The 20,443-nt window shown below is 41.5% G+C and overlaps 1 protein-coding gene across 7 annotated transcripts; it reads left to right on the plus strand.

Moving 5' to 3' along the window:
* Positions 1-297: 297 nt before the first annotated feature.
* Positions 298-19,837, plus strand: LOC111862817 (myotubularin-related protein 3). Of its 7 annotated transcripts, none has more exons than XM_023848534.2 (14): positions 298-451; positions 1,821-2,137; positions 3,216-3,462; positions 5,828-5,958; positions 8,376-8,586; positions 9,846-10,036; positions 10,929-11,124; positions 11,408-11,593; positions 11,698-11,862; positions 12,609-12,895; positions 12,997-13,753; positions 16,116-16,223; positions 17,944-18,134; positions 18,848-19,837. In XM_023848534.2, exons 2-14 carry the CDS (start codon positions 1,830-1,832, stop codon positions 19,143-19,145), a joined length of 3,276 nt encoding a protein of 1,091 aa, XP_023704302.1. In that variant the 5' UTR covers positions 298-451; positions 1,821-1,829; the 3' UTR covers positions 19,146-19,837. The 7 variants fall into 7 exon arrangements, with proteins under 7 accessions (XP_023704302.1, XP_023704299.1, XP_023704300.1 ...); XM_023848531.2 differs by having other exon boundaries at positions 298-447; XM_023848532.2 differs by having other exon boundaries at positions 298-447; positions 9,849-10,036.
* The last annotated feature ends 606 nt before the right edge of the window (positions 19,838-20,443 follow it).

Here is a 20,443-nt window from a genome sequence, read left to right on the forward strand (position 1 = left end):
GCGTGAATTAACGATAGCCTTGTAATTAATTGTAGTTACGACCTGTAAGAGTCCAACAAATCCAGTTACCAATCCGAACCCCGTCAACGGTCACTGAATGCGTGACTGTATATATATATATATATACACGTATCGCAATATACCACGGTGATAGAAGATAGGTTCACTGTCGTCACTGTCACGTCAAGTTTTAAGGACACGCCTCCTTGCTTCTGGATGCGGTCCAAAACATGAAATATGTTCTCCCGATCTCCCTACAGAGGGCCAAAAAGTCGCCATAATCAGCTGACGTCATGTTTGTCCGCCATTGCGATAACTTTCTACATTGTATCAGCTGTGAGAAGTCTAAGAATGAGATTTTCCTGTAGTTTAGAGTAATACGTATATACAGTCTAAAAAATATGTATGATTATTAGTGAAAGGAAAACCGTTGCATTTCGTTTCGAAGTTAGTAAGTTAATTTGAATGCATAGGTGAAGTGATTTTGACGTTTCACAATATGTAGGCCATCGGTAAATCCTTGAAATCAGTTTTCAGGTTGTTAGTTTATTGTACGAAAGGTTTTAATTCATTTATACTAGTAGAAAATCCATTTATGTGTATACACACGGCCAAGATATATGAGGATGTGCATTTGTAATATTATTTCCTCTTAAGAGTAGGCGTGCCGTGCGACGGTGTAATGGCATATCGCTTTCATTGTCAAATTTTAAATATATGTATATACTTTATGTGAGGAAATATTCTCATGTGTAATGTAAGTGCTCTAAGACATTTACCAGTATTTTACAGTGCCTTTATTCCAGAACGTTACTTTTTATCGATAAACCTCCGTGTTGTCTCTTGTGCTGAGTCTAAGCGACATCGATGTGATGTGTCACGTTCACGTAACAAGCTTTATTTTTTATGTATTTTTTATAATTCTGCCCATAAATTTTTTAACTTTTCACATTAGTTCCAAAAATTTCGGGTAGGTACTAATGATAACTGTGTCCTCCATGTCATAACATCAGAGAATTATCAGGCGGATAATGCTCTATGAACACACGTTTGATTAGTGAAATTGTGAATAAATCGCTCTATAATAGAGATTGCAGATGTTCATTCTGATTGATACTAAATAATTTCTAAAAATTTGTAATGATTGTGTGTATCACTCAGAATTACTGGGTTTTTGGCCCATGTGATTGAGGTTAGCGCTTTCTAAGGGACCCAACAGAGTAGCACCCTCCCCGGCAAACACCTGAAGAGGGAAACAGATACAATTTCCGAAACGTTACGTTTCCTAGTTTTTTAAATACTGGATGATGGACAATTTCAAAACACCCAGTAATTCTGAACTTTCAGATATTCTGTATGATACAGTTATATAGACATTATAACTGAATTTTAAGTTAGAATCATATATTGCAGCCTATCAGCTGATGAAATGTTGAGGTTCGCTGGTTTTCTTTTATTGCTATTGAAGTGGGACTAAGTCCCTTGTACTGCAGCCACTTCTGACCTATTGTACCAGCCCCAGGTGATAGGTGAGGGTGATTGTGGACCAATTGGTGGAATGAATATTGACAGGGGAAACCAAAGTACTCTGAGAAAACCTGTCCCAGCGCCACTTTGTCCACCACAAATGCCGCTTGACCAGACCCGGGATCGAACCTGGGCCACTGTGGTGGGAAGTCAGCTACTAACCGCTTCAGCTATGGCGTGGCCTGAGGTTCACTGTTACTCAATGAAGAATGAAACAAAGTAAGCTATCAAAGGGGCAGTAGCTTAAGAAGAGAGAATGATGGTATGCCTGAAACTAGATTAATCATTTACAGGCAGCCAATATGGATGGTGGTACAGAGCAGCCGTCTAGCCTGCAGTCAATCTGTCATGTTCGGGCATGTGAACTATACCCAAAACGAACCCTTCAGGCTGATGATGCCCATTTGTCAGTGCCATTTGTACCTGTGTGTGGTGAAGGTGTTGAGTTCCTTGGACCTACTGCTGATGGCATGTTAGCCCTTTCCAACTATCGGCTGCATCTTCTGCTTAAAGATACATATTACAGTATACCCCTGGGGTTGATAGAAGTCATAGAAATTAAGGACATCTTCTGTCTACATGTGGGCTGCAAGGATGGACGCTTACTCAGGTTAGAAAGTGCAACAAATATAACAAAGGCATCTGGTCTGTGTTGTTATTGTAAATAGGAGGCAGAAGCTTTTATGGTGAGTGAATGCACCAATATCTTCTTCAGTGATCAGCTGTGTTAATGTTGAATTAAAAACCAACATATTGCAGACCTCTGCGATCAGTGTCTGGCACGAGACCGGAGTGGGTGAGAGCACTGCTTGGTTTGACTCTGATGGCGTGTCATCTTTTTCTGCATTAAGGATAGGGCATCACAATGACTGAGGTTTCTAAATGAGTTAGGCAGATCCCCCTAGAAGATTCTGTAGGATGTTTGGAATGACTGAACATTTTATTTTCATTTGTAGTCAGTGAAGTACTGCTTATTCAAATGAAAAGGATAATTTTCTGTACTAGACCAATTTTTTTTTTATTTATTTATTTATTTATTTTTTGCTGTAATGATTATTTACTCTTTAGTCATTCTTTACAAAGTAAAAATGCCCTGTACGGAGGTCATGCATCTGTGTTCATCCGCATGTAGCGCAGTTTCAGAGCTTAAATTACTGGATAGGGTTTCTTAAAACTTTATGTGGGAGATCTTCAGTAAAAATTGTTGGTCATTTTAAATTTTCAGCCATATTGATCCATAATGATTCCTATTTTACATAAGACTATAAATGGACTTTTTGCATGTTTATTACATAGACTTTTTTTAAATGTGAGGTTTCCACTAATAATTTTTCAGTAATCCTGATTTTCAGCCATATTTAGCTGTAATAAAGACTACTTCAAATTAGGCCATAATTGGATTTCCCCATGTATCCCATAAGACTTTCACCAATTTGAATTTCATTGTACACATTTTTAAGTAAGCATAATAAACTTTAAAAAAATGCCATTGGTAATCGTGTATACTACATTATGGAATACATTCTTATTAAAATGAAAAGTGTGCATGTACAGTAGTGTACAAATTGACATTAGTAGCAGTTAAGAGAATTATATTCAGTAATCCTTTCGTGCTTCTCAATATCATTTATTTCACAATTCATCATGTAAACAGATGCCAGTAAAATACTCTGTATATTGCGTTACAGATGTACATTCACCACAAATGAGCACTGTCTTGATTGGTTCCGACGACTTCACAAGGCAACAATATCTCCTTCCAACATTGAGGACTTGTTTGCCTTTGCATTCATGGCTTGGTCAAGTGAGGAGGGTGGTGAAGAAGTCACTGCCCGTCTTGGGGGCAGCAGAGATGCTGTGACGGGCGTGCCATCTTTCCATTCAGAGGTGGAACGCCTCAGGTTCGATGTGCATGGTGCCTGGCGCATTTCACAGGTGGGTGTGTTCAATGAGTGCCCAGGCTTCTCAGTGTTATAACTGTCGACTTAATGTATGTTATTGATGTGTGAAGAAACAGTTGCTTCGGTCCACCTTGGGAGCACTGCTTCTCCAGGTGTGCCATGGCATTAAGTGCTGTGTAAGACTGTAGAGAGTGCAGCATCCTGCGTCTAGAGCTGCAGCCACTGCTGCATGTTTTGGTTCTAAATAACCACCATCACATGCATGTACGCGCAGAATTATACGGAAAGTACAAAACAGTCAAGGGGTTCTCCAACTTTGTGATACACTGTCCCCCAAAAAATATGCAGATTTTTATTACTTCCCATGATGAAAGCTACTGATGTTACTAGGATTAATGAGGAAAAATGCAGCACACTTAATGTTTTTGGTGTTTGAATGAGCTAGAAAAAGGTAAAGCTGTCCCCGTAACAGCCTGTGGAAGCCCACAGGGTTGTGAGACATCAAGGTTTTCACATTTTCTGGACATTGCAATCACAGATGGCATTGAGGTTGTCAGCCTTACATACCTGCTGCCCTTTAACTCCAGTAAGATTCCCGGTACTCACTTCTGTTAGTTACTAACTATATGTTACATCATTCTTGAGAACTCAGTAACTTCTCTCAGAGTAGGCGAAGATGGACTGGGCGATAATGATCCACAGTTTGAGAAATGACTCAGGTTGGATCCCCCCTCAACTGCGAGCAGTGGCTGAAACTTGTAATTCAGTTGACTACATTTAGACACACTAAGCTCATGTCATAGCATATGGTATTCATTTCAGAAGCATTCCACAGGCAGAATGCAGTATTGTAAAATTATGAAGACAGTTTTCAAAATCTTTGGTCCCAGTAAATTTTTCATAATTGTTTATCCTAATTACAATATTCTATTTTCAGTGCTGCAGGTGGCAGCCATTTTAATGCTAGGCAAAATTCAGTGTTCTACCAAAACAGTTGTCAGCATATTTTGAAGCTTCCCTATCTTTGAGATTTGAGGTTCTCACAACAGTGAGCATCAAGATTATGGCCATTTTGGGCATGATTCCCAGGTACTGACATTTCAGAGGAATCTTCTGCCCCCATATTCAGACTAGAAGAGTAGCTAAGTGGGGAAAAATGATATGAACATGAAACAGATGGCTGGGACCAGGACTATAACCTCTCCTTCCCCAGTCCTTTCTATCTCTTTCATTTATTATTTTTTTATTTTATCCATCTCTTTCTATGTTACCCACTTTCCTTTTTTCTGTACTTCCTAAAATGTTTCCCCCTTGGCATGTACCTCTACAAACAGCCCTTATTACGATAACTGGTTTCTGCTGATTCACAAAAAGTCCCCAAGTCCAGCCCCCTGTAGCCATAACATTTTACCCTGAACAGCTTACCCTTCAAGCCCATAGATGGAACAGCAGGTTTCCCCGACATCAGTACCGATCTGTTGAACTACATGGTGTCACATCTCAGAAGACCGTGGTCTTCCATTAATCCTTGTTTCACTGAAATCTTGTACCAGAACATACAGCATGCCAAGTGATTTAACATGTAAAAAAAAAGATAATGCATGTTGTCTCCACCAATCTTCATGTAACTAAAGTCTGGTGCCACCATGACCATCTCTTTAGCTTTAGGAGTACTGAGTTTCTGGGCTTTGTCAATCATCTAGTATTCAGAAATAGCACAACATCCAAGAAACTGGATCTGTTCAAGTGAAAGAATGAAGGGGGAGGGATGTACTCAGTTGTGTCCATTAGAAAGAACTAGTCTAAATCAGTGGAGCAGTACCACTGGCATTGTAGTATCACTTGAGATTAACCCCAACTAAGTAGGTACTTCCCCATCCTTTCATCTGAGGATGGAATCACATCCAGTTTCTGAAACATGTTCTTTTGGAATACTCGAAGATAGGTTAATTCCAGAAACCATCATCACAGTCCTTTAAAATTGATCTCATTAGATGCATATTACTCTCTCAAAGTGACATGGAATTCCGAGGCACCTGGAGAGTGCAGTTAATGTTACTTGTAACCTGGCTTCTTACTCTGCAATCTTCATGATGGAGGCAGTGCATACCTACCTCCAATACAGTGGTAAATGTCTGCTCGTATGGCATCACCCCCATTGTCATTGTCATGAGAACTTCAGATCCAATGCAGACTATGGCTGACCCACATTTGTAGTATGCTGTCATCTGACCTTGAGCTACAGTATGCCCTCATGTCAGCAGAGACAGCAGTCATAAAGTGAAAAGATTACACTGTTCCTCATATTTTTTCTCTCTTGTATTGAAAGGGACTTGCTGTAACATTGAGAAACAGTGAAGTTATTTGAGGAATGTTAACTGTCTCAATTTCACGTACAGGCCAACATAGACTATCGACTGTGTTCATCGTATCCTCGGCTGTTGCTTGTCCCAGCGTGCATCACGGATGAGACCCTAGAGACTGCTGCTCGTTATAGGAGTGCCCAGCGAGTTCCTGCCGTTGTTTGGAGGTAAGTTTGTGTTCTGTTTTAAGGTTACTGAACCACCCAGTTCAAGCTCTTTCTCATAGTTGTTCAGCCAGACAAAAATTTTATCAGTGTTCACAGAAGCCTACCATTGGGCACTATCCTGAGTTGCTTCATTCTTTTCACCTTCAGAGCCTATTTTTTAGAGTCCTTTTCAACCTTTATTGGCTGTATTAGAGTCAGAACATTGCACTTTTCAACTGGGCAAGTATCACTTCTTTTTATACTAAACTAATACTGTTATCACTGAGTTAAAATATGACTCTCAGGCATAATAGAAATGGGAGGTTTAAAATTCCCTATTCCTAGACTGACTCTTATCCCAGGTTCAGATATGGGCACCACCCATGCAGTGGCAGGAAATTTAATGCCTCTATTCCTGGACAGCAAAGGTTTGTCCCTCTTTGCCATGTTCACCAACTGGTGTCTTCCCTTGAGATGTTTCGTTCAACTTTTTTTCCACCCTCTTTGTCCTGTATGCCTCTGTTCATGTGACCATTTTAAATTTATTACATTAAGCGAAGATGACAAATTTTGAAGTTTTTCATTAAGGATGGGATAGTGTGACTGGATCGATCTGGCTCAGTGGAGGGCTCTTGGGAACATAAAATGCTAGGAAATTCTTGAATAGTTGCACAGTTGGCAGCTCTCAAGAAGGGCTCAGCTCCAAGAGCGAGTGAGTGAATTTTTTCTGTTAATGCATGATTTCCTAGGCCCTCAATATGACAGGCCTGGTTACAGCGTGGTATTCTTATCACTTTTTGAATTTTATTTCTGTGTATATAAGCATTTATTTCCCTGGATTTTACTCTGTGATCCATTTACATATTCTCTTTTTATATATGGAATTTGTCCTTCTACATGAGTTGAATATTTTGATAATGGTTTTCTGAGGTGTGGCACTGTGTTTTAGTACTCCTGGCATTTAAGGGTTGCCTGCTGCTTCCATCTTTGGGATGGGAGACTGCCCCGAGTGTGGGGGCAGAAGACTCCTCTGGTCTCACTGCTAATCTGCCAGACTCTGGGAGCTCACTGTCTTTATTTTACTGCTGTCGTTTTATGAACTCTTAGCTGGTCTTTTAAAGGGACACGTATCGATGATCAACAGCATGCCTTTAATTACACACAAGCACACCCAAATATGTATGCATGCGTGTGTGCACACACATTATATCTGTCAACTATGAATGTCCTCCTCAGCGTTTTATTCTCTGCAGCAGAAATCTTCTTCTATCCTGCTGTCACTTTGAACATAACATCCATTTCTGGAGAGATATTTGTAGTTGCAGGATGGTAACATGGTGCCATGACTTCAGATCCGTTCAGTATGGGTCCCACAGCTAACACTAAACTTCTCACACAAGTGCAGATCTGTCATAACCCAAATTACATTTATTTTTTATGCTCAGTTTCTTAGAAAATAAAATCTCTTCTGAAGATTACTCTCTACTGAGATATGGCACTGTGTTATACTGCCACATCCTGTTGCTCTGCGTATTCTAAATTAGTTCTCGCTCTTCTCACTGCTCCTGTGAACTTCATAAATTCATTAAAGTTCACACTTCAATAGCATTCATTTCTTCATGTTCAAAATCAGCTACACACAGCACCAAAGGAAAACCCACACACCAACAGAATATACACGAGACCCACAATACGTGCATACAAAATAATTTTATAATAAAATATTCCATAAAAAGTATTCTATGAAAAATATTTTATAAGCATTTTACTCCTTTCAAATGCAAAGTGTGGCAGCCTGACAATGGGGCAGCAGTTTCTTCTGCAACTTATACACCTGATGATAGCTGATTAGGCCAAAACACATGGTTTTTGAGGACAAATGCATTTGAAGTGTAAATTTTAATACGTAAGAAAGTTACATGGGGGCGGTGATAAGAGCAAGTGCTCATTTGGTTTAGAGAAACCTGTTATTTCCATTTCCAGTCATCCACCCTGAAAATGGAGACAGCACGTTTCAGAACACAAGTTGGCTGGAGTGGCAGTACTTCTGACTTGTATTTGGAATGTGTCTAGTTCAAATCATAACTTGATCATTGAGTATGCTGACAGATTTTTCCTGGTTTCTGTCAGTCCCTCATGCAAGTGCTGGTATTGTACCTTAAATTATTCATAAACATTCATTGCTGTGCTGTCACATTTACTGTGAGAATCTTGAAATGTAGCTAAGTGAAAGCAGGTTCCTCTAAAACATTGGTAACATCTATCAGACTACACAGTGTCACATCCCAGAGGACAGCAATCTGTGTGAACCTCAGATCTCATGAACTCTTCCTAATTGAATGCTGGGAAGTGTTGTCAGGTGCCATTGTCAGAGGTGGGTTCTCTGTAATGTGTCATTCTGATAATGTGAAATACAGGGCAGACATTGCTCTGTGCAGACATACTGGCAATGGGGCTGTGATTGCTCGCTGCAGCCAACCAGAGGTTGGGTGGCTGGGCTGGAGGTCCTCAGCGGACGAAAACTTGCTGAAGGCCATTGCTGATGCCTGTGCCTATGATCGTGGGCACTGCACCATGATGGACCGAGTTGGTACTTGCACACCGACTGCTAGGACGACTGAAGGTGATGGTGATGGAAGCAGTGGCAAGGTTGGTAGGTCATATTTCAGGAGGTACTAATGACAGCTGACTTTCTTAATGCTTTCAGTGCTAAACTCTGAGAGGTATCAGAGAATGTGTATATAGCAGGAAACCAAGCAAGTTAGCTCAAACATCAGCACTTTTAACTTGTATTCTGGAGTTGGCCAGGACACTGTTATGACTGATGTTACTCATGGTCTTCCTCAGTTTATCCATCCAGATGCCAGGATAGTATTTTTTTAAACTGGCCATGACCCCTTCCTTCTGTATCCTTTCATTATCATTCAGTCATTTGATGCTGTACATTGCGATCTACTGACAGTGTCAGGATATAAATCATAATTAACTAATCATTGTAAGTCTGAAAGAGTTGAAGTTCTTCCATTTGTATGTCACAGACTCTATAAATTGATAACATTTATCCACTGTAGATTGAATCTGTTTGATGGTGCACTCCACAGACCAGCTGGCTGAGCATTGCATTTTTGTGTACCCATACCATTACCCGAGTGCTATAATATGGACACCAGACATGTAGGAGTGGGAGATCTGAAACCCCTTGTACCCATAACATTACCCGAGAGCTATAATACGGCCACCAGACGTGTAGGAGTGGGAGATCTGAAACTCCTTGTACCCATAACATTACCCGAGAGCTATAATACGGCCACCAGACGTGTAGAAGTGGGAGATATGAAACCCCTTGTACCCATAACATTACCCGAGAGCTATAATATGGACACCAGATGTGTAGGGGTGGGAGATCTGAAACCTCTTGTACCCAGCAGAATAAAAGATTAAATGACTGAACGGTCTTAGATTGTGGTCTTCTGGATTGTGACACCGTGCAGTCTGGTAGGTGGGTCTTCATGGTTGAAGTGTGTAGGCTGAGAGAGTTGCTCTACTGGAGAAATCTGGGCCTGTGGCAAGATTATAGTAAAACAGTGTCCTCACTGTGCACACGCCAGCCATGAAAATGGAAGCAGTATGTTCTCTGGAATATTGGTACCCACCTACCAAACTACACGGTGTCACAGTCCAGAGGATCACAACTATGGAAACTTATGAGCTTTTAACTGAATGCTCTCTCTTCGTGAAGAACTGGCAGTATATTCTGCTCTCAGGGGAGTACTGTCCGTCAGTGTGTTGGTTGCTTGGAATGATGACTCATGCAGTGAACACACTGCACCAGAATAACAAGCAGGTTCATGTTCATAAGGTCTCCAGTGTTCCAGTTTACATGGTTTTGACAGCTCCGGTTGTTATAGAAGGTGCTGATCATGGACGCACGTTCGTATGCAACGGCTGTGGCAAACCGTGCCCGTGGTGGGGGCTGCGAGTGCCCTGAATACTATCCAAGCTGTGAGATCCAGTTCATGAACCTGGCAAATATCCACTCGATCCGCAGCAGTTTCCAGTCTGTGCGGCAGCTATGTTCCTCCCCTGCCGAGCTGTCAAAGTAAGTACTTGTTCCTTCTTTACAAGCAAGTCTGTTTGTCGCTCCATTTCAGCTTATTTAATGATGTGGTCAGTATCAAAGGCTGTGCAGTGTCAGATGGTATGGTGATTAGTGTATAATGAATTGGAAAGCATGTGACAGGCTGCAGCCATGCCACAATTTAATGCCTGTCCTGGCGTTTTCCTGGAGGGATTGACAGAAACCACAAACTTCCTCAGTCAGGCTAACCAGTATTGCAATCCCTGAATACTTAGCAGGAGCACTCTATTTTAAATAAGTTTATTCTGGATGAATGGATTTTGATGAAACTGAGTAGTGAAAGTGAAGTGAAGTTGCTGCTACCTAAGCCATGAATGTGTTTAAGAAAGAGGATCACTTATCCTTGCCACTAGATAGAGGTGAGAGCAGTCTAGTGCCAGGGGTTGTAGCTCTTGTAGGTGGTTACCAATGTTTTGGATGAACTGTTTGCCTCCGGGTTAGATGAAGCCAACGTGTTCCACTAAACATGGTGGCCACTATAATACCACAGGACATCATAATCCAGAAGGTGACAGTATAAGTGTAAAGTATTAGTTGGGGGTAGGTTGCAAGCCAGCTGCCATCGAGTGAGGAAATGATCACCAAAGCAAAAGAACCTCCATGGTTAGCAGCCATAACCTAGGAACATCCACGGAAGACTGTAACCAAGCAACATAACAGGCAGAGATTTATTAAGTGTGTAGATTAGTGATAGTGTTATGATTACTTGTAGTTACAAATTATTAGTGTTCACTAAATCCAATTACCGATCCAGATGGTGTATCTAGTCACTAACATGTCACAGTAAGTTTGGACATTGACATTGCTGCTGTTTGCTATATTGTGGGGTGTACAGTAGTGTTTCTGTTAACAGATGGTTCAGTCAGCTGGAAGGAACCCACTGGCTTCAACACATGTCTGGCTTACTGCGAGCAGCTGTAACGGTAGTGTCTGCAGTAGAGCATGAGGAGCGACCGGTTCTTGTACATTGTTCTGATGGCTGGGACCGCACACCTCAGATTGTGGCCCTTGCAGAACTCCTGCTGGACCCTTATTACCGTACAATTGATGTAAGTACTGAAAAATATTGGTCTTCTGGTATGTGATGCTACATTAGAAGTTTATGGACTTCTGGAGGAATGTACTGCACCATATATAGGAGGCACTGGTAACCACTGTCATAGCAAGTCACATGTCCTGTAGGAGGAACTGCTCTACTCTGTAGCAGTTACCATGACAAAAAATGTGACTTTTAGATCTTTAAGAGACTTATTACATCTCTTGGATCCATCCTGTAATTTGGTAACACAGAGTGACACCCTCTTTTTTGTTTTCTTTTTTCTTTTTTGGTAGGGTTTCCAAGTGCTATGCGAACGCGAGTGGCTAGACTTTGGACACAAGTTTGCTGACCGGTGTGGGCACACAGTGGGAAAGGTTGACCCCAGTGAGCGATGTCCTGTGTTCCTCCAATGGTTGGACTGTGTGCATCAACTGCTGCATCAGTTCCCCTGCAGTTTCGAGTTCTCACAGGCATACCTGGTAAGTGGGAACCTTTAGACTGTGTTTTGGGCCTTTGAAGTGGTCCCTGTGTTCAGTATTCCTTATGATGCATACACATTCTGTGAACTGTGTATGGTCCACAGGTGAAGTTGGCACAACACACATACTCAAACCTGTTTGGAACGTTCCTGTGCAACACCACACAAGAACGCATCAGTCTAAAAGTGGCTGAGAGGACATTCTCAGTGTGGAAGTTCCTTAAGGCTCCAAACTTCAGGAATCACCTGTACTGTACATCTCGAGATCCGGTGAGTTGTAGGATTGGTTACCAGCGTTTGTTTGCAGTCAGACATTACTTCCATACCACTCCCTCTCACCCACTGCGTTGATGGTAGTGCTTCTTCCAAGGAACTGCTGTTGCACTAAGAAATTACGAAAAATACAGACCTCATTGCTTTAAATTGTAACAGCCATTACAGCTGCCATAAGTATGACTTTTCTGATACTGCATAACTGTGGCGGTGGTTGTCGACTGAGCAAGTTGGTTCAAGTGTTAATATTTCTGACTTCCAGTTTGAATTGGCAAGGGCACAAACTTCCAAACATAGGAATGTTGTTTTTCTCTCATTTCACAGAAATGCCAAGATAGTACCATAAATTGGGCTGCCACCGATTTTTCTGTCTTCAGACTCCATAGAACTGACTAGGAGCAGTGCTGTTTGTAACATGGCCATCCTCCTGATGGGCAGGAAGTTACACTCATCCTAAAAATGGTGTTGGTGTTGTTGCTACTGTTGTCATATGAGCATCATCATTATTATTTTTATTCTATCAAGCTGTTTTTCCAGAGCTTTTGAAGTTAATAGTGTCCATATTTAGTAAAACAGTGATTGCAGAGTGTCCATCAGTGACTTTAATGTGTAAGAGTGTATCATCGGAAGGTTTATCCGTGCAAACTATAGCTACAAATGGGAACTGTCAAATTTTCTCACTGCACTTTCAGTGAGTATTCCATTGGTTTAAGTTATAAACAACAATATCAACTTGTGTGCAGGTGTTGTGGCCATCTTGCAATGTGCGGGACCTGGTGCTATGGAGCGAGGTGTACCTTGGTGCAGTGGAGACCAGCCACCAGTCTGTGGCCCCCAGTGTGGGTGCGTCAACGCAGCAGGGTTCAGGTGCTGCTCTGAATGGAGACCGCAGCGCTGCACACCACACTGGACCCATTACATCTCCTGCTCCAGTTGGCAAGACTCGTTCATATGATGACCTGTTGGCTGCAGCTGATCATGCCACTCAGATGCACCGGCGTTCCAGTGATCCAAGTATTGCTCTAGATACGTATGTATTCCCTCTGTCTTTCTAACTGCAATAGAAGATAGCTTTCTGATGTATATCTTACCTTATTTGAGGTGTGAGATGGGCTTCTGTTTCACTTACAGCAAATTCGATGGTCTCAAATTATCCACACACGATGATGAGGAGTCGTTCGAAGGTTCACCAGACCGATTTATTCCTGCAGTAGAACCATCTCCCATGGAGATCAATTCACAGCATGTAGAAGAAGCCTTTTCCTCAGTTCCGAACTGCCATAGTTTGTCTGATGAGGGTTTCGGCGATCCACGGCTTGCTGATGATTCAGAAGATGATGACAATGAGGACACAACAACTGAATCTAGATCAGAGACAACAATCTGTGCTGCTGTGATGTCGATTGACAACATGACACCAGTGCCTCAGTCTGTGGACAGTTCTACTGACACTTTGGTGGCAGGTGATGCAAACGGATGCAATGGAGTTGTTAAAGCAGTGGATAGTGTCATGTCAACTGATGAAATGAACGGTGTTGTACAGTCAGTCCTGGGTGCTAGTCGGGTTGTAGGAAGCCCAACAGTAGAGTCCCCAGGTGGCGACATGTGCAGGGTTTGTGCCAGTAGCCGACGGTTCTTGGCAGACAATGTTAGTCGTGCTGATGGGAGTGCCAGTAGTTCCACTAGTGGCAAGACATCCCGCTACTCCACCCCACCTCTGTATTCCCGAACCCCCAGCTCTGGATATCCTACAACACCCAGTGATGAGAGGGCACCACGACACCACTCCTCTGGTCCTACCAGTTACCGCCCAGATGACCTTGATGGATTAGCACCATTACACAGTGATGTTCAGTTGCGTCTCCAGCAGATCATCACAGAACACAAGGTGAGTGCAGCCTTGCATGTTTATGAGTAAGAGCAGAGCTTACACTGAGCAAGTTTGCTCAAGGTATAACACTTCTGACTTGTATTTAGAAGATACCCAGTTCAGATCTTGGTTGGGACTCCAGCTATCCTGACTGAAGTTTTTCATGATTTTCAGTAGTTCCTCCAGACAAATGTAGGGATAATACTTAAATTAGGTCATGACCACATCCTTCCCAGTTTATTACTCACTGTCATTGTATCATATACGACTGGTACGTAGTCTAGTTACTGAGAGTGTCATTGAAGAAACCTTCGGTAAAGAAAATACTCAGCTACATCACATTCCTTTGTAGTGGCATCATAGTCCTGAATTACTGAAGATAAATTGTTTATAAAATGCAATACTGCTTGTGTCAAGGGAGCAAGGATAGCTGTCAGGCTATGGGCTTGACAACCAAGGAGTCAAGGTTTGATTCCCAGCACTGTGAAGAGATTTTTGTCTTCTCCATAACATCCAGACCAGCTGTGGGACCCACTCAGCCTCCTGTACAACAGGTACCAGGGGCTTTCTCCCTGGGGGTAAAGCAGCCAGGGCATGAATCTGGCCACTCACTCACATCTAGTGCAGAGGTTAAATGGAGCTACAGCTGTGCTTTCCCGTATAGCTTTGTGATGTGGTGCTCATGTGAGCACGTCTACTTTACCTGCTATGTCAGTATGGATCACATAGCATTTCCAAATGTCAGGAGTTTTATGCAGCCTGTGTTTCAGTTTAAACTGTCACCCATAGTCAAACCCTCACTTCATGTTTCTTTGGACAACAGTGAATTTGAATGCTGAACTGAAGAAAATTTTAATGGAGGGAACATAACATGGAGATTATTGTCTTGGGATTGTTGAAATTGAATATTAAATGAAGTGAAATCTTAAGTTAAGGAATGTTAAATGCTGGTTCCACTGTATGTTCATTCCATATACATATATAAAGTATTTTTTTAGTAACTTGAGTTCACGGTGACCGGTGCACTACTTGCTGCAAGATGCATGCAAATTTTGCCAATGAATCAGCATGCTTGACGACCGGTAATGTTTGGAATGAAGTAATTACAATTCACAGATCACAGAAGGTGTTGAAAATGTTGTCCTCCCTACACATAGATATTTTTCACAATTGTTTCATTAAAAAACACAGGTACAACAATCCTTGCACTTACAGCACACCAAACACCAACTTTCACTGGATGGCTTCAGCAATTGTGTTGCCATTCCTGCACTAGACTTTGACCCTCCAGTCTCTTGAGTTAGAAGTGTCAGTAATTGTGTACATTCAAGCCTGTCCTCTGTTATCTAACTTCTCCTAAGTAAGCACTTGATGCTTATGATTTTGTTTCTTTTCTGTTAAGAGTCCCATTGTTCTAAGTTTTTTAGCAAATTGTGAATTGTTTGTCTTCTGGGAATTCTTTCGGCACAAAATTTAAGTCAAAATTTTCTTTGACACTTCCAGCAGATCCATATTTCATGTAGGTGTCATACAAAACACATGTTACTCTAAGCTATACCACACCATGACGGAACACGCCACCCACAAATTGTAAATGAGGACAGATAGTTAATGGAGCTGATAACTGTTGCCTACTGCTGACAAATCATAAACTCTCACACATGAACTACACTGCTAGCAATGAAGCATAATACCATCAAGTAGTGTGCAAGTTAATTAGTTCCCTTCATTCCAAATGTTATCGGCTGATTCATCGGCAAAATTTGTATGCACCTGACAGCAAGCAGTGCACCACTTGCCATGAACTCGTCAAGGTACTAAAAAAGACCCTGTATAATAAGCTTATATTTCAATACAAGCTTCTGTAAGTTTGTGTTGGAACAAAAATGTTATGAAGAATGAGGTGCACTGACATGTACAGTGAGATTTTTTGAGTATGCTACTGATCATTGAACCTCTCGGGTGGTAGATTTGGACATTCTGCAGCGTGGTATCCGTAGTAGGTTGAGCGCTTGTGTCAGAATACTGATGTATGCAATAAATTAATGTAAAGGTCAGTGTCCTAGATGAAAGAATCAGTCAATGCATTTGGAAAACATATACTCATTGGAGTACACCTGTCTACTCTTGTTTAACATTTATTATCCAGGAATATATGTTCTGGATCGCCCAGCACTACAAGGCTAACAACGATATTTTAATCTGTAGGCAAAACTTCATCATCCGGGAATAGGAGATTTTAAATCTCCCACAGTAGGGCTTATGTTCAAAAGTTTGGTCAGGTTGAGGAGCATCTGGTTTGTCTGTCTTTGTGAACTTGTAAATATTTGTAAGGCTGGAGTGAACAGGGACAAGCTTATATCGTCATTACATGTTGCAGGCCAAAGAGGACGCTCTGCAGAGGGAGCTGTACACAACAAGACTGGCACTGATTCAGCAGGTGTGCCACCATTGCAACCACACAAATGCTGAGAGACCTGATGATGTTGTAAGTGACATTACAACTTCTTCTTCAAGCATTTCTTTCATGTTACGTTTAGTTTTGTCATATTCAGTTTGTACTGATGTCATTTTAGGGCCTTGCCATAGCTCAGGTGGTTAGGTGCTGGTGTCTCACCTCAAAGCCTTGGATTCAATCCCAGGTAACTTCATGTGAGATTCATAGTGGATGAAGTAGCGTTGGACCACATTCTTCTCCAAGCTGTGCGATAGTCCTATCCAGACAACTGTCTGTGAAGCTTAGGCTTATGTTTAATGATTGATGGCTTCAGTCTCTGACTGTGCTACAGAGCCTACTGTGACAAGCAGTCTCGCTGACATGTTGGGTACAGAAGACAGATAAGTGTCACCAAGTTCATATTTATTCACCTATTCAAATGAAATTTGATTATTATCAAACCTCAGGGATTAACACCATTATCAGGAAAGTCCACCAGTTGACCTTATCTTAGGCCTCTTCCATAGCTGTCAGTATAGTGACTAGGCTATGGGCAGAATGACTGGAGAATCATAGGCTGTTGTTGGCGGGAACAAAGATTTATCTTTTCACCACCACATCCAGACTGACTTGGGAGGCCGCTCATCCTCCTATTCGCTTAGTACCAAAGGTTCTTTCCTCATCTGTAAAGCTGATGGAGTGTGAAGTTGATCATTCACCTCAGTCTGGTGCCATATTGTAATGGTGTGATGTTTCATTAATATTCTGTCTTCAGTTCCTGCAATGCCAAGCAACCATTTTGGGTTGTCAAAGCTGCTCTTTTTTGTGGATATCGAACATCTCCAAGAACCTCAAATTTAGAGTTCTTCCATATATTTAAGTGTATTTCAGATAAAATGTCGGCAGATGTCGCATGCTGTCAGATATGGAATCTGTCACTTGTAGGGTTAAACACGGGGACTTTACCTTTCACCTATATACATTTATGCATGAACATAACCCATTTCTCCAAGGTCTGCCTTAGTATATTTACAGTAGGGGTTCACTTTGCACACTTACAGTCCAATCATAATGTCTAAAAAGCGTAAAGTTGTCCCTCCGCTTAGTTAAGTACTATGACGTGGGGTAGCACAGGTATAGCTCCACCTTTCTTGACCTTGCCACTGGATGGAGGTGTCACATTTATGCCCCCCCCCCCTACTTTACTCCTGGGGAAAGAGCCTCCAGTACCTATTGGATAGGAGGCTGGGTGGGCCTCGGAGTCAATCTGGATGCTGTGGAGGAGAGAAAAATCTTGTACTGCCTGGAATTTAACCCAGGCTGTCCAGCCCACACTGTACCCACTGAGGTACATGATTCCTGCAGTCATAACATTTATAAAATATAAAGTACAGGTTTTAAGAACCTACTCTTAAGTAATAATTTTTAATTGGAGGAACAGCTTACAACAGGGAGATTGTTGCTAGCAGAACCACGTACTGACTGTATTGGTTCTACCTGTAGCGCCCTGTTGGCACAGTCTATTACCATAATCTCAAGCAGCATCATTATGATATCATATAGAAACATGTGCTATAGTCTGTCTGGTTGCTTCTTTCCAGATTTTCTATCCAGAATTTTGATTCATCTTTCCCTATGCATGCTGCATACTTCTTCGTTCCATTAATCTGAACACAGGTTTATACAAAGAACAACCTTTCATTCTCATTGTATTTTTTAGCTATGATGACATGTCTGCTGGTCATTGCAACCACTCTGAATTGTGTAATAGGGATCGCTGCCAGAGTCAGTGTGCAGTGGGGAGCAGCCCTCAGCTGGAGAGTCTCTCCCCTCTGATGTGTCATGGGAAGCTGTGGAAGAGCGTGAGACAGGCCCAACCCTGTGGGTGCCAGACCATGCTGTGAACCGCTGCATGGGTTGTGACACGGAGTTCTGGCTTGGCAGACGCAAGCATCACTGCAGGTGATGGTACACAAGATTCAGGAGGTTAGAAACAGCCAGGACAAAGTCAAGGCACCGGTCTCTAGTTCATTTGGCACTATGTACACCTAAAACATTCATTGCTTGTACTATGGCAAAATTGTGATTCAGTGTTCCTGTATTTAATTTATTTATTTTCTGCTTCCAGTCTAAGCTAGAGTATTATTTTCCCCATACTTAATGAATTTCAGTTTAGTATAAACAGCTTACACTTAGCATTTATGTAATATAATTCTTTAGTAAAATGAAGAATTTTGAAAATATTAGACACACTTGTGTTCAAATAGTGATGAATGCTTTGTCAAGCTTATGAAATAAAAATTAGTGCAACATTTTAAAATTTTGGTGGAAGTTCAGCTTGAGGTTGGCACTGTAAAATTTTCTGATCAATCCAGCTATCTTTTAATTGAATTGAAACCAGGAGCCATCACACTGGCTACCCTGACTGAGGTTTTTAATTGATTTCCTCAGTCCCTCCAGGCTAATGCTGGGATAGTACCTCCATTAGCCCATGACTGCTTCCTTCTGTGTCATTTCCCATTCATTATTCATCAATCATGCTACCATTTGATGCTATATATTCTGAAATACTGACAGCATCATAAATTTAACCACAAACAGATTAAATAAAATCTGGAGATATATTTTGAGGTTATAAGAATTTAGCTGAAAGACATGCATGTTTTTTGATCCAGGAACTGCGGGAAGATCTTTTGTGCTGACTGTTCAGAAAACACTGTGCCCCTGCCAAATGAGCAGCTGTACGATCCAGTCCGTGTCTGCAGCGCCTGCTATTCACTGCTACACAACACATCATCACTACTCAAACGCCAGCAGGTTAATGGGTCAGGCAGTACAAATGGCTTTCTGGTGAATGTCGACCCACCAAAACCTTTACCACTGTCAGTGATGAGTGGAAGTATGGACAGCTGCAAGCAGCAGGGAACTGACGTGAAGTGTCCAAAACCTGTCGTCACCGCTGCCTCCACTTGAACCATTGTACAGTACAGATTGTTTTATTGGCATTTGGCTTGGAAACATAAGAGTGAGATTTTTAATTTCTGTTCCTGGTTTTATAATATGTTGAGTTGAATTTTAATGACTGTTGGAAACATCAAGCCAGAAGACTTTTGCCTTTTGTGTTTAAATACTGAGCTTTGTGACAGTTCCTGCAATGCTATAGACAGCTTCTACTTCTCCCCTCTCTTACCACCCCAAATGGCCGCAATGTGGGAATAAAACAGTTATGCTGTAGTTGGCATTAATTATAAAAAAAGAATATGTTTAAAATGTTTGCTAGTCATGATGTAATAAATATTTTGTAAATTGGTACTAGGTATATAGACGTGCCTCCCAGGTTCTCACTCTGTGGCTCTTACACAGCAATGACAGGGCTTCTCATTTAGTTACTATAAGTGAAAGCATTTCAGTTCATGTCCAACATTTCATGCAGATTAAATTTGTTATTAAATTCCAACTATGCAGTGAAGTCATATTGAGAAGCCCTGGGAATGGGGAGTAGTCTCCCGGACGTGATATGTACATAATATTGTGTCTTCTGGCTGTGGCTTGGTGTTAACACAAGTTACAACCTTTTTTAAGACTACTGGAGTTGAACACCTCCAACTCTCCCTGTGACACGAAACTGTATGATATGTAGCAAATAAAACGAGCTCAACCATCCACCCTTTTGATTTCAAACTGGGATAAACTTCAGTGTAGCCAGGAAAATCCTTTTTTTTTTTGCAGGAAGATATAACACGTGATAAACTTGACAAAATGTGTGGTTCTCACACAGGTGCATGTTAGGACTGCAGACTTCTGGGATGTGATACTGTGTAGTCTAGTAGAGGGTTTTGAGTGTTTCAGAGGAACCTGCTGCCCACAAAACATTGGTAACTACCACACAACAGCGTTATATTTGAAAAGTCTGCAATCTTTAGGTATAAGACCCTGAAGATGGAGGCATCAGGTTTGTTACTAACCATCTACCAGACTATTACAGCATCACATCCCAGAAGTCTGCAGCCTTTGTGGTAGGAAACCTTGAAGATGGAGGCATCAAGTTTCTCTGGAATGTTGGTAAGCTCCTACAGATTATACAGCATCACATGCCATAAAACAAGTAGAAGTACAGGTCAGATTATGCTGTAGGTGAGTAGAATAATAAAATGGCGGTCCTGTACTTAACATGGAGGGGTTTGTTTCATTGTCTTATTTTTTGTAAGTCACTGCTTATTCTTTCACCAGTATACTGGTAGATCACAATGGGGACACTGACATAGGGAAAC

Source organism: Cryptotermes secundus, unplaced genomic scaffold (genome assembly GCF_002891405.2).
Source record: "Cryptotermes secundus unplaced genomic scaffold, Csec_1.0 scaffold462, whole genome shotgun sequence".
NCBI classification, from domain to species: domain Eukaryota; kingdom Metazoa; phylum Arthropoda; class Insecta; order Blattodea; family Kalotermitidae; genus Cryptotermes; species Cryptotermes secundus.

Excerpts from the sequence above, each read along its gene's own strand:
- LOC111862817 (XM_023848531.2), top strand. The coding sequence starts at position 406 with ATGATTATTAGTGAAAGGAAAACCGTTGCATTTCGTTTCGAA. Across the intron at positions 3,463-5,827 it reads GTGCCTGGCGCATTTCACAG|GCCAACATAGACTATCGACT; the intron begins GTGGGTGTGTTC and ends TTTCACGTACAG. Across the intron at positions 10,037-10,928 it reads TCCCCTGCCGAGCTGTCAAA|ATGGTTCAGTCAGCTGGAAG; the intron begins GTAAGTACTTGT and ends TTCTGTTAACAG.